We start from the raw sequence: 21,725 nt of genomic DNA, 5'->3' as shown, positions 1-21,725 counted from the left end.
ATTAACAGACGTGAACGAATGCGAGAGAAATCCTTGCGGCGAAAACGCTGAATGCAGCGACACGATCGGCAGTTTCGTATGCAGTTGCAAGGCGGACTACACTGGGGATCCGTTTAAGGGATGCAGCGGTTAGCAACTGAGATTATAGTTTTTCCATGAATTAATTACACTAATTGTTTGTTAAACTTGAGATTTTAAAACGGTACAAGGCAACAAGATATTATTATATTTTCTTCAGCGTTAATTCTTCTCTTCTATCTGTTGAACTTCGAGATTGTTTCTCTGTTTCTCAGATATCGACGAATGCACAGCATTAGAGAACCCTTGTGGAAGGTATGCGATTTGCAAGAACACGGATCCTGGTTACAATTGCGTCTGTCCACCGGGATATAGTGCCAATCCCAATCCGACAGTTGCTTGTGAACAGGTAATTACGTTAATTTTTTGTTACTTTATTATGTCTTTTTTTAGCAAACTTTTCTCAGATTGAAAAATGTTCATTATTTTTAACCATTTATTTTCCACGAAAATTTCATGGAGTCACGTAATCTTTACTATATTTAACTACTTTGCCATTTTTGTTTCTCTCTTTATTTATCCATTGTGAAATTATAAAATGTCCAGACCGACGTGACAACACTTTGCAAATCAAACTTCGACTGCGTGAACAACGCCGAGTGTATCGAAGGTCAGTGCTTCTGCAAGGACGGGTTCAAAGCCATTGGAGCCGAATGTGTGGACGTTGACGAATGTCTTTCGAACCCTTGTGGACCTGCATCGATTTGCAGCAACACTAGGGGCAGTTATCACTGCGAATGCGAATCTGGCTTCGTTGGAACTCCGCCACACATACCTTGTAAAGGTAAATAAATTTCGAACAAACGCGATGAAAGAACAATGTTAATTACAGAGAGACATCTATAAATATGATTTTACGTTTTATAGCACCGTGTGACGAAGTAACCTGTGGAGATCATGCGTACTGCAAGGCAGATGGCCACGAAGCTTATTGTATCTGCGAGGACGGCTGGACTTTTAATCCGAACGACATTGCAGCTGGATGCGTTGGTAAGTGTTTTGAAATTTTGTTAAAAAATGATTAATATTTTAGCATTTTAATGGATAATCAATAATATTTGAATTCTCTTTAAATTAGATATAAACGAATGTGACGCGATAAATGGTCCTTCGGGACGTTGCGGTAAAAATGCCATCTGTACCAATACTCTGGGTGGATTTAGTTGTCAGTGCAAACCTGGATTTTCTGGAAACGCCTTCAAACAATGCATGGGTATACTATAAAATTCGATACTTTTGAAAATTCGAGAACAGACAATACAAATTTACTATATCTATATCATTACCTTATATTATTAAAATGTCTGTATTAGCACTAATGTTTTATTTTCGATTTAAAATAGACGTAGACGAATGTGGCAGACCAGATGCTTGTGGTCACGGGGCTACATGCACCAACACCGAGGGATCTTATTCCTGCACCTGTCCAGAAGGGACCATTCCAGATCCCGATCCTTACATCAAGTGTGTGGGCATAGTTACCTGCGAAGTCGATGGTGATTGCCCCGGAAACGCCATTTGTGATCCACAGAAACGTTGTCTGTGCCCAGAACCCAACGTTGGAAACGACTGTAGACGTGAGTGCATTTTCTAGTCGAAACATCGAATTATTATAGAGTTTTTCTCTCTATTTAAGTTTAAAACTAATATTCTAGTTATCAAACCAGACCTGACATCAGGAAACTGTATAGAATATTATTTTACGGAATTTTTTTCTACAGTTTTCACGAAGAATTCTAATATTTTTCGAATAATTGTTTTCATAAAATCAGATCCGTGCGAGGACTTATCTTGCGGACCAAACGCCCACTGTATGCTGTCAAACGACGTGGCCACGTGTTTGTGTCGCAATGGTTACACGGGAAAGCCAGGAGTGAAGGGCGGTTGCAGAGACATTGACGAATGCGCCATTAATCCGTGTCCTCAAGGAGCGATCTGTAATAACGAGCCGGGATCCTTCTCCTGTCAATGTCCCAGTGGCACCACGGGTGATCCTTACAGTGGTGGTTGTCAAGAATCGAAGGCTCCTCATGTATGCGGACCAAGTACTCCGTGTCCTGCTGGAGAACAGTGCATCAAGGATGAATTTGTGGGGAGCAGCGTTTGTATTTGTCAGAGAGGATATACTAGGGATCACGAATCTGGTAAATGTAGAGACATTAACGAATGTATGGAACTCAGAGATAAACCTGCCTGTGGTGTTAACGCCATTTGTAAGAATTTACCTGGGAGCTACGAGTGCCAGTGTCCGCCTGGATTTAATGGAAATCCGTTCTCCCTTTGCGAAGGTAACGAACTTTTGTTTTTAACATTTGGAAGATTTATTAACGCTAGAAAGATCAGTTTACAATGTGTACTTAAATACGCTACAGATCGCATACGTATTTCAAATCGTCACGATTGGAAATAATTCAAATCTGTGTTAGAAGAGTATGAAATTAGACGTAATCATTTGACAATAATTACAGAATGCAACAGTATCGAGTGTCAATGCCAGCCTCCGTATAAGATCGTCAATGGAAAATGTATGTTGGCCGGATGTTCCAAGGGAGAAAAATGTCCCAGTGGTGCAGAGTGTATCACTATTGCTGGAGGAGTCAGTTACTGCGCTTGTCCCAAGGGTTACACTACCAAGGCTGACGGTTCTTGCGAAGGTTTATATCAAAATCTTCATTCTTCTTCGACCGTTCAACTTCATCTACATTATCAACATAACCGAAACTAACGATACAATAATATTCACTTACAGATATAAACGAGTGTATCGTTGGACACCAAGTATGTGGCTACGGAGCAGAATGCGTAAACCTACCAGGATCTCATCAGTGCGTTTGTCCACACGGTTATGGCGGAGACCCATACAACGGTCTGTGTTCTCCGGCTCAGAAAAGATGCACAAGCGACAACGAGTGTAAAGCCAACGAGAAATGCGTGCAGCCTGGTGAATGTGTTTGTCCACCGCCATTTTATACGGATCCTCTCGATGGAAACCTTTGCAAGAGTGAGCGTCTCCATATGAAACACTGTGCTCAATATCTGATTCGAGAAATTCGCGAGAATCATTTTAAATTGTTGTTCACATATTTTTCATATATTTCTTAAATACATCTCTATCTAGACACATACAAGTTCTCATTTTAATTTCCAGATCCTTGTGATCGGTTCCCATGCGGTATAAACGCAAAATGTACACCAAGCGATCCACCAAGGTGTATGTGCGAGGCTGGTTACGAAGGTGACCCTCAACACGGTTGTGTGGACGTGAACGAGTGTGCCAATAATCCCTGTGGTCACGGTGCCTACTGTATTAACACCAAGGGCGATCACATTTGCGAGTGTCCAAAGGGAACAGTGGGCGATCCTTACGGCGGTGGTTGTACTAGAGTCGCTGTGGCTAAGAACGAATGTTCTTCTAACGACGATTGCGACAATATATTCGCTTGTGTCAATGGAAGATGCGTGAACCCTTGTGACAATATACCTTGTGGACCAAACGCATACTGCGAGCCTGATAAACATGCTGCCTGGTGTCGATGTGTAATTGGATTTGTGGAAGGCAAGAACAACGAGTGTGTTTCACGTGAGTATTATATCTTTATGTAATCTCTTAGCGCGCTATGTTCTTTAAGTGATTTCTCATATAATCGTGTTTCTTACTATCCGTAATTTGTCTTAAAGCACGATCTTTTTGATTCATTGGAACGAGATGATTCAGTGAACCTCCAACTACTGCGCTAAATATTTTGAGGCTTTCGTTAGTAGTTAGTATATATAATTAGTACTTTCTTCGGTTCATTCAGAGAAAATTGAGACTGAGGAAGGTCCTAAATAATCGCGATATTTTACATGATTGTTTTGATATACCAAAAAAAGAATTGTAATAAATGGTTTTACAGAGTGCGATGGTTTCGTGTGTGGCTCTGGAGCACAGTGTATCGTGAGTTATAGTGGACCAACGTGCAAATGTATCGAAGGTTTCATGGGGAATCCGTTCCCTGGTGGTCAGTGTCAACCGGACGTTTGTTCTCCAGAAGTTCCCTGCGCAGAACCAAGCGTGTGCATAAGTGGAAGGTGCAAACGTCGATGCGAAGGCATAGTCTGTGGGGTTGGTGCATCTTGTGACCCAGCGACGAATAAATGCGTGTGCAATCCTTATTTCATTGGAAATCCGGATCTCCTCTGTATGCCACGTAAGTGTTACACGAAATGACGATCAAAGATTGATCGAGCCTCTCATCAGAGAGCATATCGATCAATTCCACATTTCCTAAGTTTCTCAATTTGATGGATATATTTTTCGTAATTTGATAGCGATTAATCCAGCTGTCTGTGATCCTACTTGTGGTTCTAACGCTCACTGTGAATATACGTTGCAAGAATCTAAGTGCGTATGCAATCCTGGTACCAGCGGAAATCCGTATCATGGTTGTGGTGTGCAACAAAAATCTGATTGCTCCACTGCTCTGTGTGGCAAGGATGCACATTGTAATGCTGGTCCGAATGCAGTTGAATGCTTGTGTCCTCCTGGATACGCTGGAAATCCGTATATTCAGTGTCATGGTACGTATTATTGAAGCAAAGTCACACTGCCTTTCCTTAAATTTTGACAGAAGGTACAAGAATTTTGTAGTAACTAAAAGAATATCAATCCACTTTTAAATCGGTTATACCCATTTGTAAAGAAAATTCGAGGATAATACAATAATTGAGGGAAATTTTATTAATTTCTTCAGATATCAACGAGTGTAATGGAAACGCTTGCGGGAGCAACGCAGTATGCATCAACACTATTGGTAGCTACGACTGTCGCTGTAAAGAAAGTTACTTCGGCAATCCCTTCATCGGTTGCCAACAGGTCCAAGTCGGTCCTTGCACCGATCCATCAACTTGCACCTGCAGTGACTCGGTACCTTGTCCATTCGACTACAGCTGCGTGTCTGGCAAATGCATAAATCGCTGCAGCGACGTAAAATGCGGACCAAGATCAGTTTGCCAGGATGGAGCTTGCGTGTGTCCACCTGGTTACAGTGGCAACCCCAACGACCTGATCAAAGGTTGTTATCTTCACGGTCACTGCTCTAACGATCTCGATTGTGAACCTCAACAGATCTGCTTCCAAGTTGGAAAAGGTGTTAGGAAATGCGTAGACGCGTGCAGCAAGTTACAGTGTGGTCCAAACGCATTATGTATCACCCAGAATCACGTGTCTTCGTGTCTCTGCATCGATGGATACAAGGGAAATCCTAGCAATCTCGTAGAAGGCTGTAAACCATTTAAATCAGTGGTAACACCAAGATGTGAACAAGATTCAGATTGTTCTGAAGGTTCTTTCTGTATTCTTCTGGACGGTGGTGTCCGCGAATGTGTAAATCCATGTAGCAAAGTAGTCTGTGGTGCTCACCAGAAGTGCGAGCCTGATATAATCCCTGGTCACGCTACCTGCAAGTGTCAAGATGGCTACGAATGGAATCCGATACTATCCTCCTGCGAAAAACCATCTGTCCCTGATTGTATCTCCGACGATGATTGTCACACTACAGAAGCTTGTAGGCCAGACGCTCTTGGTGTATTAAAGTGTGTCTCTGTTTGTAAAAGTTTCACCTGCGCGATTAACTCCCAGTGCATGGCGGAGAAACATCGAGGTCGCTGTGAGTGTTTGCCTGGTTTTATCGGCAATCCAAACGATCGTCAAGGATGTCAAACACCTAGGAAAGACCATTGTTCCACTGACAGCGAGTGTCCAGAGGATCAAACCTGTAGAAGCACCAAAGAAGGTCTTCTGACCTGTCAACCAGTCTGCAATTTCGTTTCGTGCGGTCCAAATGCTTTGTGTGTGGTGCATAATCACGTAGCTAATTGTGAATGTCCACCTGGCCTCTACGCTGGTGATCCCAATGACGTTGTAAAAGGATGTCGAGCTGTTCCATGCGTGTATAACATCGACTGTCCACCCACTCAGCTTTGCAATAGGTTGACGCACACTTGTTACGATGCTTGTGATGAAAATGCTTGCGGTGTGAACGCTGTTTGCATCGCGGATGATCATAGGGCAATTTGTCAGTGTCCACCAGGGCTGAAGCCTAATCCTGTTCCTGACGTCGAGTGTGTTCCTCTTGAAGCTTGTCATCCGAATCCTTGCCATGAAACAGCTCTCTGTGTTCCTGGACCATCCAGCAATCCTGTTTGTCAGTGTCCACCGAATTTTGTCGGGGATCCTTACGTGAAAGGCTGTCAACCGGAAGGATATTGCGCCAGTGTCAAGGATTGTCCTGTGCATTCCATTTGTCACAATCATCGATGCGCCAATCCATGTGAAAATGCCTGTGGACTGAATTCTATTTGCGATATTATCAATGGTCAACCCACTTGCAAGTGTATTCATAAGTTTATTCCATCTTCAAAGGGCCCGCAGGATGGTTGCGTCCGCGCCACGAATTATTGCAACGTTGACGCTGATTGCGTGGAGAGCATCTGCCTCGAAGGACAGTGTATAGGTAAGATTTGTCTTTCCGATCAATTAATGCCAGAATTATCGATTTGTAGCATCGCGTGTACTACTGTTCGACAATGTGAACCGCTTCTCAATGGAAATTAGAATTTAGATCAGCAAGGAAAAAATTGCTGGGAAAGATATGAAATTCGTAATTTTGATGAGTTTTCTAGTTCTGCTATTAAATACGAATTTACTGTGTAAAATGTGATTGGTTTTATTAAGAAAGATGTTGGTTGTTGTAGCTGTTTGTCGAGCGATTACCGACTGCTCTGCTGGTGAAAAGTGTGTGGATAGTAAATGTATGGTACCGTGTGTTACTCACACACAGTGCCAGACTGATCAGGCTTGCGTTAACGGAATGTGCATTCTGGGATGTCGAAGCAATAAGAACTGTCCTTCGACGGAATCCTGTATCGACAACAAATGTCAAGGTACCGAGGCGTGAAAAATTAATTTAGCCCTTTGATAGATTTCAACCATCCGATGTCAATAACGAACTATTTTCCAATATTTTGTTCAGATCCATGCAAGAGAAAGGACGTTTGCGGTCCAAACGCGATCTGCAGCTGCACAAATCACGCTACCACCTGCACCTGTCCCCTTGGATTCCACGGAAATCCTACACCCCAACAAGGTTGCGTCAGAGTGCCGAATATCTGCGAAGGTCCTCAAGACTGCCCCAGTCAGCATCTGTGTGTCTCTGGATTCTGTCAATGTCAATGCAGCGAACAGGACAACTGTGCCGAAGGAGAACGCTGCAAGAACGGAATATGCATGAAAGTGTGCTACGGCGACAGTAATTGTTTGCCAGGTGAATTGTGCATCGATGGAGTTTGCGAAGTAGGTTGCACCTCTGACGTTGGTTGCAACGATAACGAGGTGTGCATCAACAACAAATGCAAGTAAGTATCGAATATAATATGGCTACTTTGGGAAGATAGTGGCAATAGTGCAAAATTGGATCAATTTGTATAATATTTTTATGAATTCAAGTCATAATCGTTTGTACCTGTTCTGAAATACTTTCAATCATTCTTATTTATGAGTATTCTTAATCATTTCGTAAAATTTCTGTCAACAATTATAAATTTTCTTCCCTAGATGCAGCCATGGATTCATTGCTGGACCAGAACACTGTCTGGACATCAACGAGTGTGACGATCAACCGTGTCACTCGAGCGCAGAGTGCGTCAATCTTCATGGATCTTATCGCTGCGTCTGTCCACAAGGCACAGCTGGTGATCCTGTAGGAACAGGTTGTGTAATTCCTCACCAGTGCACCGTACACGCAGATTGTGCTGATTCACAGGCTTGCGTCCAACATAATTGCACCGATCCTTGCTCTCTGGTTGACTGTGGTCTCAACACTATTTGCTCCGTTTTGGATCACACGGCTGCCTGTCAATGTCAGCCTGGTTACATTGGAGACTCTTCAGGGTGCTTCAAAGTGGAATGTCTTTCTAACAACGATTGTTCTATAGACAAATACTGCAATCAGGATACTAACAAATGTAGCAGTAAGTAGCGACATACGAGTAATTTTACAAATGGAGTATGTTAATTATTGAGCTGTTTGGTAATCGGCGTTCTTTTCTCATAGACCAAACATAAAGTGATAGTTTCTCTCTCATACTTATCGACAATTCATTTATTCAGGTCCTTGTAATCAAGTGGACTGTGGATACGGCAACTGCATAGCGTCCGATCATTCTGGAATATGCAAATGTTATCCTGGTTTCGAGCTAGCGGGTGACATTTGCGTAGACATTGACGAATGTTTGAAGAATCCTTGTCACTCCTCCGCGGTGTAAGTTACCTCACCATTTTAAATATTCTTTGTCTCAGATTTCAATGGAGTTCGCGATAAAAATATTACAATATTTTTCATAGTTGTCAAAACACGGAAGGCTCTTACGCTTGCATCTGTCCTCATGGTTTGGTCGGAGATCCTTTCAAATCTGGTTGCAAACAACCGGGCGACTGCTTCACGGACCTTGATTGCCCAAATACTGCTGCTTGCATTGATAATAGATGCACCAATCCTTGCGACGTATCACCGGATAGTCATTCGTGCGGAAGAAATGCCGAATGTTTCGTTCATGATCACGTTCCACTTTGCAGATGTCCTGATCAGACCACTGGCAATCCGACAGTAAGTATAAGTTACGAATAGAAAAAATGATTTGATTTAGAGTTGACTTTTTTTGGTTCGTTTAAATTACTGGAACACGTAGTTGTTCTTTCATTGATCACTCGTTCGAAGAAAATCTCCTTTCTTAATTCTGATCGTTTGTTCCTGTTTCTGAATTTTAGACGGAATGTATTCACTTAGAATGCAACTATCACAGCGACTGCAGTCCTTCCGACGCCTGTTACAATCACAAATGCGTCGATCCTTGTTCTCTTGCAAACGTATGTGGACAAGGAGCAGATTGTTCTTCTTTAAATCACAGTGCAGTGTGCACGTGTCAACCTGGCGGTACTGGCGATCCTAATTTAGGTTGCACACCTGTCCAATATTGTAAATCGGACTCTCAATGTGCTACTGGTTCAGCTTGCAATGGAGGAATATGCACTGGTAAATAAAAGGACATATTCTAAGATTTAATTTAACGTATTGAATTCTTGAAAATTCTCTAAATTTCATATTTTTACAGCCCTTTGTGGAAGCACGAGGGATTGTATCGGCGACCAGCTTTGCATCAATGGTCTCTGTCAGCCCACCTGCAAGAGCAACTCCAGTTGCCCCGAGTACCAATACTGCCACAATAACATCTGCGTGCAAGAATTACGTTGCATATCCGACGATGACTGTTCCTACGACGAAAGATGCATGAAGAACAACATTGGACAAGCAGAATGTCAGAAAGCTTGCGATCTGCTCCTCTGTGGACGCAACGCCGAGTGCAAAGCCGATAATCACGTTGGAGTTTGCTCTTGCAAGCCTGGATTCTTCGGAAATTCGAAAGACGACAAAATTGGATGCCAATCTATTGAATGTGAGGTCAACGATGACTGCAGCGGAGAGAAGATTTGTGACGCGCACAAGTGCAGGATCGCTTGTTTAGCTCATAATCCTTGCGGCGTCAATGCTATTTGCTCAGCAGAGAAACACGTTCAAGTAATTAATTAATCATTCGATCATGCGTCATATGTTCGAAATTTTACAAGAGAAAATTGTGTTATACATGTTGTTTATCATTTTTCAGATTTGTACGTGTCAACCGGGTTACACTGGAGAACCAACTCATGGATGTCAATTGATCGATTATTGTTCGGATCAACCTTGCGCACCTGGTGCTGTGTGTGAAAATTCCAGAGGGTCCTATAGGTGTCACTGTCAACAGGGAATGATTGGAGATCCTTATAATAGCGGTTGTCAGCCACCGGTAGAATGTCTGCAGGACGGAGACTGCCCACTGACTGCAAAATGTATAAACGTCAACAACGTACCCAAATGTTTCGGTAGGTTTATGAATCTTAAACATTGAAAAGGATCTTTCTTGATAATTATCTCCTAATATCAAAGATAGAGATTAAAAATCAATTTGCGCAATGATTAGCCGGTAATTCTAACTTTTTGTCCGATGTTGCAGATGTCTGTTCACGTACACAGTGTGGACCAAACGCAGACTGTGTGGCCACTAATCACGCAGGAGCCTGTCAGTGCCGGTCCGATTACGAGGGTGATCCGAACAATCTAAGTATAGGCTGTCGACCTAAACCGGTTGTTTGCACGTCAGTCGTGGACTGTTCGCCCAATACCTACTGTTACGAGGGAATCTGTCGACGTGAGTATCGTCTAACGAGCCAGAGCAATTCGTTCGCTTCTTTATTCTATGCTATACGATGGATTAAGAGCAACGTGATTTGGAATTCTTGCAGCGTCCTGCCAATCGGACGAAGAATGCAACTTGTCAGATGTGTGCCTCAATGGACAATGCTTGGATCCTTGCAACGTGAAGGCCGCGTGCGGAATAAATGCGGAGTGCAACGTGAAGAGTCACATTAAACAATGCAGCTGTCCACCTGGGTTCACCGGTAACTCGGAAGTGGAATGTGTCAGATGTAAGTGAGAAATTTGGTCCTGGAGATATTTTAAAACAAGGATCTTCGGAGGGAAAACGTTGTGAGTGATACAATCTTATAATATTCACCCTTTCCAGTACCCGTGTCCTGCAGAGACACCAACGACTGTAACGATGGCAACACTTGTCGCGACAACGTGTGTCTCCCAATCTGCACTAGCGACAACGAGTGCGCCTTCAACGAGAAATGCGTCCAAGGAAATTGCCTTCTCACCTGCAGACTCGACAACGACTGTTTCTTGGGTCACATCTGTCTGCACAACATGTGTGCGTTTGGTTGTCGCGCGGACGAGGACTGCAACGCGAACGAAGCTTGCATCACAAACAAATGCATCAATCCTTGCGAAGCCACTCCTTGTGGGCCAAACGCTAAATGCACAGTATTTAATCAACGAGCCACCTGTTCGTGTCCAGCAGGCTTCATGCCGAATCCAACTGCAAAAGTGGCTTGTTTAAGATCGCCTGGACCCGTTTGTCAAGCGAACAGGGACTGTGCGACAGGAACAGCTTGCATTGGAGGACTGTGCACTCCTGTCTGTTCTACGGACTTAAATTGTTTGAGTAACGAACGTTGTGATCCTTCGGGAATCTGTAAATCATTGTGCAGAAGAGACGAAGATTGTAGAAGCGGAGAGATTTGCGAGGGATTGGTTTGTGTCATTGGATGTCGCGCTGACGTGGAGTGCCAGGAGAATTTCGCTTGTTTGAACAATCAGTGTCAAGGTAAGAAGCTTCGATAGTGGAGCTTATTTTTTTCCATTCGTATCCATACTATGTATATAAATATTAAAATATTGAAATTGTACGTAAAAGAAAGAGTTTTGAAGTTCACGATATTATATAAAATACTTGCAAAGATAAAGATATTTATAAAAAGGAAGCTTTAGGAAGTACCTGCGTTACGTAATAAACCTACGAACATAGCCAGAGAACTTACTATAATAATTAATTATTCTAACGAGTAATAATCATAGAAAAATTCTACCAATTAAAACCATAGAAACGTCGTTAACACGATTGAATTAGACTGTAAACGTAGTTTCATCTGTATCTCATAGATCCTTGCTCTCTTCCTGATGTTTGCGGAGTGAACGCCAAGTGTGCGGTCGTAAATCATCAGAAACATTGTTCCTGTCCGGCACCATTAGTCGGTGATCCTCTAATTGGTTGCAAACAGGCGTTCCTGCCTTGTAGCAACGAAGAGGAATGCGCTACTGGCCAGACTTGTTACGGAAGATCTTGTTACGCTACGTGCAGAAGGTAAGCCGATTAAGCATTTAAGCGACGTGATGGTTTCTTGCCTTCTTTTGCGAGTTGATTTACTACGTTATTTGAAATTATCTTGCAGCGACGCTAATTGTCTAAGCGACGAACGTTGCGACGGAGGAATTTGCAAAGCCATTTGCAACAGCGACGATCATTGCGTGGCTAATCAGATCTGTCAAAATAGGCTGTGTGATATCGGATGTCGCAGTGATAATACTTGTCCCAACGACGAGTCCTGCGTGAACAATAAGTGTAAAAGTAAGTAGAATGCAATTAAAACGTAAAGATATCCATGTAACACGTTTGATTAATTTCGGTTATGTCTTTTATTTTTGTATAGATCCTTGCGAGGGTGGCAAGGCTTGCGGAGAATGTGCCGGTTGTCGCGTTGTAAATCACGTGGCACAATGCAGTTGCCCAGCCAATTATTATGGAAACGCTTTGATCAGTTGCGCGAAATCTATGATTCCCTGCGATGGCACCTGTGAGTGCGATGAAATTGGCTTTTGCACGAAGAGCTGCTATGATCAGGATCAATGTTCTTGCGGAGAAGTTTGTCACTCTGAAAAGTGTCGCATCAAGTGCGATGTTAACAACTATTGTCCAAAGGTACCGCCTTTAAAAAATTTCAAATCCTCTATTCTTAATTATAATATTCTCTTATTGAATCACTTACGAATTAATTCGATGCTCATTGCCTGTAATCTCATAAAATCTCGAACACGGATATGAATGAATCCCAAAGAAACAGATCATTCGCATCAAAATTCTATTACTAAATCAATTACCAATTAAGTCGACGTTTTTTGCTCACAATCTACACTCTAAATATTGATTCACGTAAAACACGGAAATGAATGAATTCTAAAGAAAAGTATTGCTTTAATCAAAATTCTATCATTAAGTTAGCAATGCAGCTTTCATAAACCTTAAACACAATTTTAGTAAATTGTGCACAGAAAAATGAACTAATTCTTATTAACCATAAATATATTGTTTGATTTACAGGGATACGTTTGCGACCAAGGACTATGCCTCATTGGTTGCCGCACTTATTCCGACTGTCCTTCCTCCTTATCCTGTGTCAGTGGTCAGTGCGAGGATCCATGCTCAGCTAATGGATCTCCCTGTGGAACCAACGCACTGTGTCGTGTCTCGAATCACAGAGCAGTGTGCTTGTGCCCAGAAGGATACCAGGGAGAACCCAGTCAAGAATGTTACCAACTGGAATGTCATCATGACGACGACTGTGAGGCCAACAAACGATGCAGCGAGGATGGCGTTTGCACAAATCCTTGTTTGCAACATGGTGTCTGCGGCTTCAACGCACAGTGCAGAGTGGTTAACAGGAAGGCTCAGTGCTCTTGTCCACCTGGACACTACGGAAATCCTAAGATCAACTGTAAGAAAGGTAATGGAAACTGCTCTTCCACTTTTTTCTTTTTCCTTTTTCGTAGAATTGATCTTTCTAAATATAATAATTTGTACGATGCGTTTCAGGTGGAGACGAGTGTTTAAGGAGACCGTGCGGCGTGAATGCGAAGTGCAGAGAAACTCTGAATGGATTCGAATGTACCTGCGATCCTGGATGCCACGGAGATCCTCATCAAGCTTGCATCTGCGACGGAGGGGAGCTGTGCAAGGATATGCGTTGCGGAGTGAACGCTGCATGCAGGATTTATAAGAATCAACCACAGTGCTACTGTCCATCGAATTATCCATCCGGAGATCCGACGCAGGCGTGTAAGTATTTGTATATAATAGATCGATAGTAACGATTCTTCATTATTATATGAATAAATTGTCATTGTTCGATAGTTACGATTTCTTATTACAACTTAGAGAAGTTAACGTTTGCAATGGTTATGAATGTCACTTATACTAGTCGTCAAGCTTAAATGCTAAAAGAATTCTTTTCTTTTTATTAAAATTGTTTCTAACACATTTTGTTGCAAAGAAAGACAGAAGAACATTTCATTACCTTTTCTCTTTATTTTCTTTACTTTCACATGTTCCTAATTTTTTATTACGAGTACAGGTAGCGCAGACAAGAGTTTAGGGGACTGTCGCACGAACGGTTGCGGTAAAGGGGCTGAATGCATACGAGACGGTGCGATATTCGTATGCAGATGTCCACCGGGTACCAGTGGATCGCCGGATATCGAGTGCACCACAGGTAAGAGACGGCCTACTAACTGTTTAACCGGGCAGATCGATTAATTTTCCATGTACAGCATTTTGTGACTAGCGAGCAATACTGACGAAACAGAGGAACATGGTCCGTAGAATAACCATGTATTATCGTCTTTAGTAGGACTTGAAGTAATACCATTAGAATGTATTAATCCAGTGAATCGTTTAACAATCGAGAGACAGATGTGATTGGACCAGTTCTTTAGACGATTCTATTATAACGTACTTATTACTATACATATTGTACAAAATACGATACAGAGATGTACGACACTGGATTTTACCCACAAAATGGTCGCGCGAGAAACATACATACCTGTACATATATATCTATACAGTTAGGCAATACTGTACATAATGTGCCGAGGAAAGGAGGAACACGTTTCACACATGTCTCACACATAACTATTCATATGTAGAATGTTTATTTCAGTATCCAATCTGTCTTGTGGAAACCGTGTTATATCAAGGAAAAAATGCTTTAACGAAAATATAATATAAAAAAGAAACAAAAAAAAAGATAACGGGATGAAAAAAAAAGTAGAGACAGAGAGAGACGGCAAATATCTAAATTGCAACCGACATAGAGAAAAAAAAGGTACACATTTCACAGAGAATGAAACACCAGATGATCCGATTAATTTTTTTAGACCTAGGACTAATGATACAGATTGGGAACTGCGAAAGGGACATTCTCATATACCCATGCTTGTTATTTTTTTGCTGGATTTATCCACTGTTTTACATTATTTTCCCTCTTATTTTCTTTTGAATTCTGTGGGGGCTTGTGTTGTAAATATCGCTGCTTGCCAATTTATACGTATATATATACATATAATCGATTCGTTTCTCTGGACAACGAGAGGTATCCTGTCTCGTATTACGTGCCGGATAAAACAGTGTAAAAGTTCGGTTCTCTATTTTACTTCTTCACAAAAGCTACCCTACTTATTTCCGTATTACGAATACAAAGCATGTGGTTTATGTTATTTGTGAGAAAGTTTCTTTTCACAGTTCTTATAAATGCTTTTTTCTTTTTTTTTCCTGTCCCACCACCACCACCACCATCACCATCACCTACCGATTCTCCACCGTGTGACTCTACACCACGACTACTACACTACGACTCTCTCTCAAAAAAAAAACCAAAAAATCCAAAAAAAATCGAACAACAATAAAAAATGAACCAATCGTGAAAATCGTGGGTTTGTCGGTGATCTAGAGCGCGAATGCACCAGCGACCTAGAGTGCCCCAATGAAAAAGCCTGCATAAATCTGCAATGCGTGGACCCGTGCGGTCTCCGCGGTGCCTGTGGGATCAACGCCCTGTGTCGTGTGGTTCTGCACAAGCCACGATGTTCCTGCCCTCAGTGTTATATCGGTATGCCTCACACGGCCTGTCATCCAGACCCCAAATGCGAAACGCTGAATCCCAGACCTACGCCGAACATCGGTTGCTCGTCCGATCGCGACTGTCCAGAGAGTCTATCCTGTCATTCTCGTACCGGAGAGTGTCGTGATCCGTGTCTAAGTTCACAATACACCTGCGAAGTAAATAAGAGATGCCAGGTGCGGAACCACAGGCCCATGTGCGTGTGCAAATACGGATTCGTCGTGAACGAGGTCGGGGAGCTGACCTGCGCCCCCGACACGTTGACATGCACGAGGGATTTCGACTGTCCGTCGAACGCCGCGTGCGTTAATGGAAAATGCCAGAATCCGTGTAACGTGAGAAAGAAAAAGCCATGTCCGGCTGATAAAACCTGCGATGTCCTGGACCACCGTCCCGTCTGCATATGCACACAAAACTGCAATCCCTCCCTCTCCATTTGCCTGCGAGACAGTGGCTGCTCTCCAGACTTGGCGTGCCGCAACTATCGCTGCGTGGACCCATGCAGAAACTCCACCTGTCCGGCTGATGCCCCCTGTTACGTGGAGGAGCACAAGCCTATCTGCAAGTTCTGTCCCCCCGGCTTTGTGCCAGACACTAAATACGGATGCATGAAAGGTAAACACCATTTCTCACCACCTATCTCTCTCTCTACTACTCTATTCTCTCGCTCTCACGCTCTACAGTTCTGTATTCTGTTCCTATATTTATTCTATATCTATAGAGCTCTGTCTTCGTTCCACTTTTTTTGGATATATTATATATATATAAATAGCTGACACAAGTTACTATATTCTTTCACCGAATTTGTTCACAACGATATATATATATCCGGAATATCTGTCTGACTCTTACTCGCCTATACTACTGTTATACTATACGCCTCACACCGAACATACCAGTTGCTACTTTTCAGGTTTCTTACCGTTCAAACGGTGGAATGACTCGATAACGTGGTTGATTCGAATGTTCCAAAGAATACGGTTTGATTGATTTACATAGTTTGTAAAATGAGAGTGTTCCAGCGTCTGAATGGAAAAATCAGATGTTTCAGGTTCCAATGCCACATATACAACTATTCATCCCGATACCTATACTCTCCTCTACTCTGCCGACGTCCTCACTGTTCAACGATTATTATTTTCTCCGTTACATCTGTCTCTGTAAAGACCCTAATCGATTATATACTTCTGACCGATAGCTTGTCTATTTATTACGCGAGCATGCTTATATAACTTAATATTATTAATTCGTAGAGTGTGTTTTTTTTTTATATATTATTTGGAGTAAGCCAGTAAATCTGACGTGATCGTAGTGATTAGTCTAATCGAGAAAAGAGTGACGCTTGAAACATTTTCAGCTGCCTCTTTGAGCTACTTCGACCTATCTTGGCTCGTTCAGTGTGTTTATATTCTATTGTATCCGCAGCAGTACTTCACCACACGCCCGACCGTTTCTGCGAGTCCGATGACGACTGCAGCGACACAGAAGCCTGTGTCGATGGATCCTGCGTTGATCCTTGCGTCGGCCACTGTCGATCGACAGTTCGATGTCGGGTTAAAGCACACAGGCCTGTTTGTGGCTGCGACCAATACGATCACACTTGTACAAACACCACCACAACTATGCAAACTTTCGATTATTCGACATCAGAAATCTACGAGATGACTACACTTTCGACAACTATGCAATCTAATTTTGATATCACAGCATATACTTCTTCTACTATTACGGAGGAAAGTACAACGATTCCGTATTCGAGTGAAAGTACAGAATCTTCAAGCGAAGTAGCCACTGAAACTTCTGAGACCCCTATGACAACTATACAAACTTTCGATTATTCGACACCAGAAACTTACGGGATAACTACACTTTCAACAACTACGCAATCGAATTTTAATACCACAGCATATACTTCTACTGTTACGGAGGAAAGTACGATCCCGTATTCGAGTGAAAGTACAGAATCTTCAAGTGAAGCAGCTACTGAAACTTCTGAGGCCTCTATGACAACTATGAAAACTTTCGATTATTCGACACCAGAAATGTACGAAATGACTACACTTTCAACAACTACGCAATCTAATTTTAATATCACAGCATATACTTCTTCTACTGTTACGGAGGAAAGTACGATTCCGTATTCGAGTGGAAGTACAGAATCTCCGAGCGGAAGTACAGAATCTTCAAGTGAAGTAGCTACTGAAACTTCTGAGGCCCCTATGACAACTACACAAACTTTCGATTATTCAACACCAGAAACTTACGGGATGACTACACTTTCAACAACTACGCAATCTAATTTTAATACCACAGCATATACTTCTACTGTTACGGAGGAAAGTACGATTCCGTATTCGAGTGGAAGTACAGAATCTTCAAGTGAAGTAATCACTGGAATTTCTGAGACTTCTATTATTCAAGAAAGTACATCCGTCTCCATGGAAAGCAAACCAACTTTAAGTACAACAGTAGCGGATGATGTATTTAGAACTTCCACGACGTTGACAACAGATGTCGAAGGTGTAGAAAGTACTACTGCTTCAGGCGTCTCAGAAGTGTTTACCGTTAAAGATATTTCCGAAGAAAGTACCGAAATTATTCCAACAGTGAAAGATATTGAATTCAGTAGTGAGAAATTTTCTGAAAGTGAGACAACTACTATGTCTTACGTTAATACTACGCGGTATATATCGACTACTGAAATGACGTTTACTACGACTTTAATGAAAGAAACGAATGTAAGTACAGAAGTAACTGAACCGACAAAAGTGCAGATAGTCACTCCTGTTACATATGTTTATCCTCCAGATGAGACGTTGCCATTGGGTCATGTTGTTACTGTTACTCCGATATGTGTAGGTGAGTATACTACAGAGGTGCCAGAGATCACTGAATCGACAAGTATGTCTAGTAGTTTTATTGAGAATGTTACAATGGGCGAAAGTTCCAGTACAATGGGATTGATTACTGAGAATTTAAATGTAGGGACGACAGAAAATGTAACATTGATAACTGTGACAGCAGAATATCCTCAGAAACATGAAACAACAATCGAGTCAACGACAGAGATGTCGCAAATAACAGGGGAATATTCGACAGAGCCATTTTACCATTACACACCTTTAGAATCTTCTACAAGTAAATTGGAAACAACTACTGAAAGATCAACCGAACGATCTTTTATAACAGACTTTTTCACGAAAGAACCTTCAGTAACAATGTATTCTACGGAAGAATCTTTGGAAACCTCAACGATTGAGCAGCCACGAACAACAATGCAATATATTACGGATCAACCTTCTACAACTAGTCAGTTTTCTACCGAACAACCATCAACGACAACACAATATTCAACAGAACAATCTTTTACGACTCTACAGTATTCAACAGAATCACCATTGACAACTGAACAATATACTACGGAACAATCTTCTACAACTGGTCAGTTTTCTACTGAACAAAAATCAACAACAACACAATATTCAACAGAACAATCTTTTACGACTCTACAGTATTCAACAGAATCACCATTGACAACTGAACAATATACTACGGAACAATCTTCTACAACTGGTCAGTTTTCTACTGAACAAAAATCAACAACAACACAATATTCAACAGAACAATCTTTTACAACTCTACAGCATTCAACAGAGTCACCATTGACAACTGAACAATATACCACGGAACAACCTTCTATAACTAGTCAGTTTTCTACTGAACAACAATCAACAACAACACAATATTCAACAGAACAATCTTTTACAACTCTACAGTATTCAACAGAGTCACCATTGACAACTGAACAATATGCCACGGAACAACCTTCTACAACTGGTCAGTTTTCTACTGAACAACAATCAACAACAACACAATATTCAACAGAACAATCTTTTACGACTCTACAGTATTCAACAGAGTCACCATTGACAACTGAACAATATACCACAGAACAATCTACTGCAACTAGTCAGTTTTCTATCGAACAACAATCAACGACAACACAATATTCAACAGAACAATCTTTTACGACTCTACAGTATTCAACAGAATCACCACTGACAACTGAACAATATGCCACGGAACAACCTTCTACAACTGGTCAGTTTCCTACTGAACAACAATCAACAACAACACAATATTCAACAGAACAATCTTTTACGACTCTACAGTATTCAACAGAGTCACCATTGACAACTGAACAATATACCACAGAACAATCTACTGCAACTAGTCAGTTTTCTATCGAACAACAATCAACGACAACACAGTATTCTACAGAACAATCTTTTACAACTCTAAATTATTCAACAGAATCACCATTGACAACTGAACAATATGCCACGGAACAACCTTCTACAACTGGTCAGTTTCCTACTGAACAACAAACAATAACAACACAGTACCCAACAGAAAAATCTTCTAAAAGCTTACAATATACGACACAGCTCCCTCTAATAACTGAATATACCAACGAACAAAGGTCAACAACTGAGCAACCAGAAACAACAATGCACTATATGACAGAACTATCATTTACAAGTAGTCAATATTCCACTAAACAAGAATTAACAACAACGCAATATCCTGAAAAATCTTCTATAACTTCACAATATTCAACAGAACATCTTTCAACGACTGAACAATACACCACGGAACAATCTACAACTAATGAATATGTAGTCGAACAACAACCATCGACAATACAGTATTCAACAGAACTCTCAACTGAACAGCCTTCAACAGTTCAACAATATTCTACGGAACAGCCACAAACAACTATACAATATTCCACGGAACACTTACGAACAACAACGCAGTACTCAACGAAACAACCCCCAACAACTAATCGATATTCCACCGAACAACAATCAACAAGCACACAGTATTCAACAGAGCTCTCAACCATTGAACATATCACGGAACAGCCTTCAACAATTCAACAATATTCCACGGAGCAGCCACAAACAACTATGCAATATTCCACGGAATACTTACGAACAACAACGCAATATTTAACGGAACAACCTTCAACAACTAATCGATATTTCACTGAACAACAACCAACAACAATACAGTATTCAACAGAACTTCCAACTACCGAATATATCACGGAACAGCCTTTGACAGTTCAACAATATTCCACGGAGCAGCCACAAACAACTATGCAATATTCTACGGAATACTTACGAACAACAACGCAATATTCAACGGAACAACCTTCAACAACTAATCCATATTTCTCCGAACAACAACCAGCAACAACACGGTATACAACAGAACTCTCAACTACTGAGGAACAACGTCCAACAATCCAACAGTATTCCACGGAACAGACACACACAACAATACAATATTCCACGGAACAACCTACAATAACTGTACCATACTCCACAGAGCTAGAACAATCTTCCACAGAGTCATATCCCACATTAACAACTCCTATAAATACTCCAGGGCAGATACCTTGCGACCAAACCACCATCAATGATTCCGAATGTAATATTTGTTTGAACGATACGTGTCGGCCCGTGTGCTTCAACCTAACAGTGAACCAGAGTACATCTAATTGTAGCATACTCCCAGGTAAAAGATCTTTTTCGTCGGGAGTTATTATAAATGTGCTGTCCTCGTGTTCACCAATATATGTCTCGACAAACTATTCTCCAGTATGACATCATCCGGTATCCAGATAAAAATTGGAGGCAACCAATTCTGGAGAGTTTTATTTCTTTTTTTAATTTTTCTGATCGACAGATCGTACACGAATTGACGATCGTGATACATCCTGATCGATCAATTGTCCGTGGGAACAATGGAAAAATGGCATATTTGATAAATATTATATGTATAAATATAAGTGTAGTTGCAGTTTACCTCTGTAATTCAGCGCAGACATGGACCTGCTGCATTAGCGCTCTTTTGCATGTTGTATATTATTTTTGTGCCTGTGCACGTTTTCTTCTTGCTTATCTATACGTAGTGATTAATTGTACTTTTTTGTGGAGTTGCAAGAAAGTTTAAAGGAAACTTTTAAACAACGTTTTCTATACAAACTAATTTTTAGATAATTCCCTTTATGTGATGTGGAAATGTGAAATGGAATGTTTCCTTTAAATGTGGTAAAACTAACGATTGTTTCTGGGCTTTACACATATAACACGAAAACCACTATATGTTTTAGAAATTAGGGGTTGTGTATACTATTTTCTGT

General features: G+C 41.4%; 1 protein-coding gene across 3 annotated transcripts in view; it reads left to right on the top strand.

The window, feature by feature from the left end:
• LOC122565691 overlaps positions 1-21,725 on the top strand; it is a 114,573-nt gene that overhangs the window by 27,658 nt on the left and 65,190 nt on the right. For 2 of the 3 annotated variants that reach the window (XM_043721919.1, XM_043721917.1), the window contains exons 9-40: positions 9-128; positions 294-427; positions 625-862; positions 946-1,068; positions 1,157-1,291; positions 1,422-1,655; positions 1,851-2,366; positions 2,547-2,732; positions 2,828-3,079; positions 3,227-3,658; positions 3,975-4,268; positions 4,390-4,638; positions 4,812-6,572; positions 6,814-7,002; positions 7,092-7,473; positions 7,673-8,088; positions 8,228-8,378; positions 8,462-8,723; positions 8,885-9,149; positions 9,229-9,692; positions 9,781-10,036; positions 10,168-10,362; positions 10,457-10,639; positions 10,738-11,382; positions 11,718-11,919; positions 12,008-12,183; positions 12,266-12,534; positions 12,934-13,336; positions 13,426-13,668; positions 13,964-14,101; positions 15,341-16,126; positions 16,937-21,097. In XM_043721919.1, the coding sequence (XP_043577854.1) occupies positions 9-128; positions 294-427; positions 625-862; positions 946-1,068; positions 1,157-1,291; positions 1,422-1,655; positions 1,851-2,366; positions 2,547-2,732; positions 2,828-3,079; positions 3,227-3,658; positions 3,975-4,268; positions 4,390-4,638; positions 4,812-6,572; positions 6,814-7,002; positions 7,092-7,473; positions 7,673-8,088; positions 8,228-8,378; positions 8,462-8,723; positions 8,885-9,149; positions 9,229-9,692; positions 9,781-10,036; positions 10,168-10,362; positions 10,457-10,639; positions 10,738-11,382; positions 11,718-11,919; positions 12,008-12,183; positions 12,266-12,534; positions 12,934-13,336; positions 13,426-13,668; positions 13,964-14,101; positions 15,341-16,126; positions 16,937-21,097 (14,460 nt within the window). The remainder of the gene's footprint in view (positions 1-8; positions 129-293; positions 428-624; positions 863-945; positions 1,069-1,156; positions 1,292-1,421; positions 1,656-1,850; positions 2,367-2,546; positions 2,733-2,827; positions 3,080-3,226; positions 3,659-3,974; positions 4,269-4,389; positions 4,639-4,811; positions 6,573-6,813; positions 7,003-7,091; positions 7,474-7,672; positions 8,089-8,227; positions 8,379-8,461; positions 8,724-8,884; positions 9,150-9,228; positions 9,693-9,780; positions 10,037-10,167; positions 10,363-10,456; positions 10,640-10,737; positions 11,383-11,717; positions 11,920-12,007; positions 12,184-12,265; positions 12,535-12,933; positions 13,337-13,425; positions 13,669-13,963; positions 14,102-15,340; positions 16,127-16,936; positions 21,098-21,725) is intronic. The other variant, XM_043721918.1, reaches the window with a different exon arrangement.

Source organism: Bombus pyrosoma, linkage group LG3 (assembly GCF_014825855.1).
Source record: "Bombus pyrosoma isolate SC7728 linkage group LG3, ASM1482585v1, whole genome shotgun sequence".
Classification (NCBI taxonomy): Eukaryota; Metazoa; Arthropoda; class Insecta; order Hymenoptera; family Apidae; genus Bombus; species Bombus pyrosoma.
This window is presented reverse-complemented; position numbering and strand designations above follow the sequence as displayed.